Raw genomic sequence first — 1,185 nt, forward strand, 5'->3', positions numbered from 1 at the left:
GAGGGGGGGGGGGGCTTCCCGGGTGGTTCCGACTGTGCTTCCACTGCAGAGGGCCTGGATCCGCCCCCTGGTTGCTGCGAGGGCTGGCCATACCATACCGGGGATGTGGTTGGGAATGTTCCCTGGTGAAGCCGAGGTACAGAGGGGTAAGGGAGAGGGTGAGAGCAGGGCGGCTGGAAGGAGAGTGAAGTGGGTGCGAAGCGAGCTCCTTGTAGACTGTTTGCCTCCGCACCGTGCGACTCCTCAAAATGCTTCCAGCTTTCTCCCCGCGACACGCGTCCTGTCCACAGCAAAAGCACTGCAGCAGGCTTGCTACTGGCCAACACTTCCACTGCTCCCCGCACTCAGTTGGTTCCTAAAGGACAGGTCACCTCTTGGACAATGGGGAAACATGTTAAGCTCCTGCAAAGTCTGGTTTCCTGTCTTTAAGTCAAACCTTGGGTCCCAACTGGGTTCACTTCTTTTTCCAGCATCACCAGCACCATGCCATCACCGCTCAAGCTCATGACCAACCGAGCCCTCGATGCCTTCACTCCAAAGGGCGTCGTTATTTCCAAAAGAGAGAAGCCTGGACACGTCTACCAGAAAGATGACCTGCCAAAAGGTCTGCCAAAAGAAGCCACAGTTCTCGGAGTAAGTCCATCTCCTTACAAGGGGAGCCCTGGGGAAAATATTATGAATGTATCCAGACCACAATCTACAATGGACCTGGGAGAATCTCTGTTTTTACCCTCCTGACTCCAGGCTTATTGGGACATGAAATGGAGCTTTATAGGAAGACCCTCCTGTAAACTAACTGAAACCATTAGATCTTTTCCACCAGAAATCTACACAATAAATCCTCTTATAATTTATCTTTACTATAGTAGACTTAGGATTTAACCATTTGATTTTACTCAGTATGTTTCAACTTGATTTTATTTTGAGCATATTTCTCAAACATTTTGAAATGAGACAATCTGGAGTCGTCTCGCTGCCATTTCCTCCCGTTCACGGGAGGAACTGTGAGACGCCCAGGCGTCCTAGGTCACCACCCTTCGTATTCAGCACTGAATTCCCACATGCTCCTTAATGTCGCCTTTAGAGACCTAACTCCCATGCATCCCCAGATTTGGAAATCTGCCAAAAGTCAGAATTCAGGGCTAGTTAACAGCACGATGGTGCTTCGCAGGTGGCGCTCGTGGT

General features: G+C 50.5%; 1 protein-coding gene across 1 annotated transcript in view; it reads left to right on the top strand.

Moving 5' to 3' along the window:
- Positions 1-1,185, top strand: part of LOC104991300 (membrane-spanning 4-domains subfamily A member 7-like) — a 16,802-nt gene that overhangs the window by 2,808 nt on the left and 12,809 nt on the right. The window contains exon 2 of the mRNA XM_010843719.1: positions 471-633. Coding sequence (XP_010842021.1) covers positions 484-633 — 150 coding nt within the window. The 5' untranslated portion in view covers positions 471-483. The remainder of the gene's footprint in view (positions 1-470; positions 634-1,185) is intronic.

Source organism: Bison bison, unplaced genomic scaffold, assembly GCF_000754665.1.
Source record: "Bison bison bison isolate TAMUID 2011002044 unplaced genomic scaffold, Bison_UMD1.0 scf7180017864185, whole genome shotgun sequence".
Lineage (NCBI taxonomy): Eukaryota > Metazoa > Chordata > Mammalia > Artiodactyla > Bovidae > Bison > Bison bison.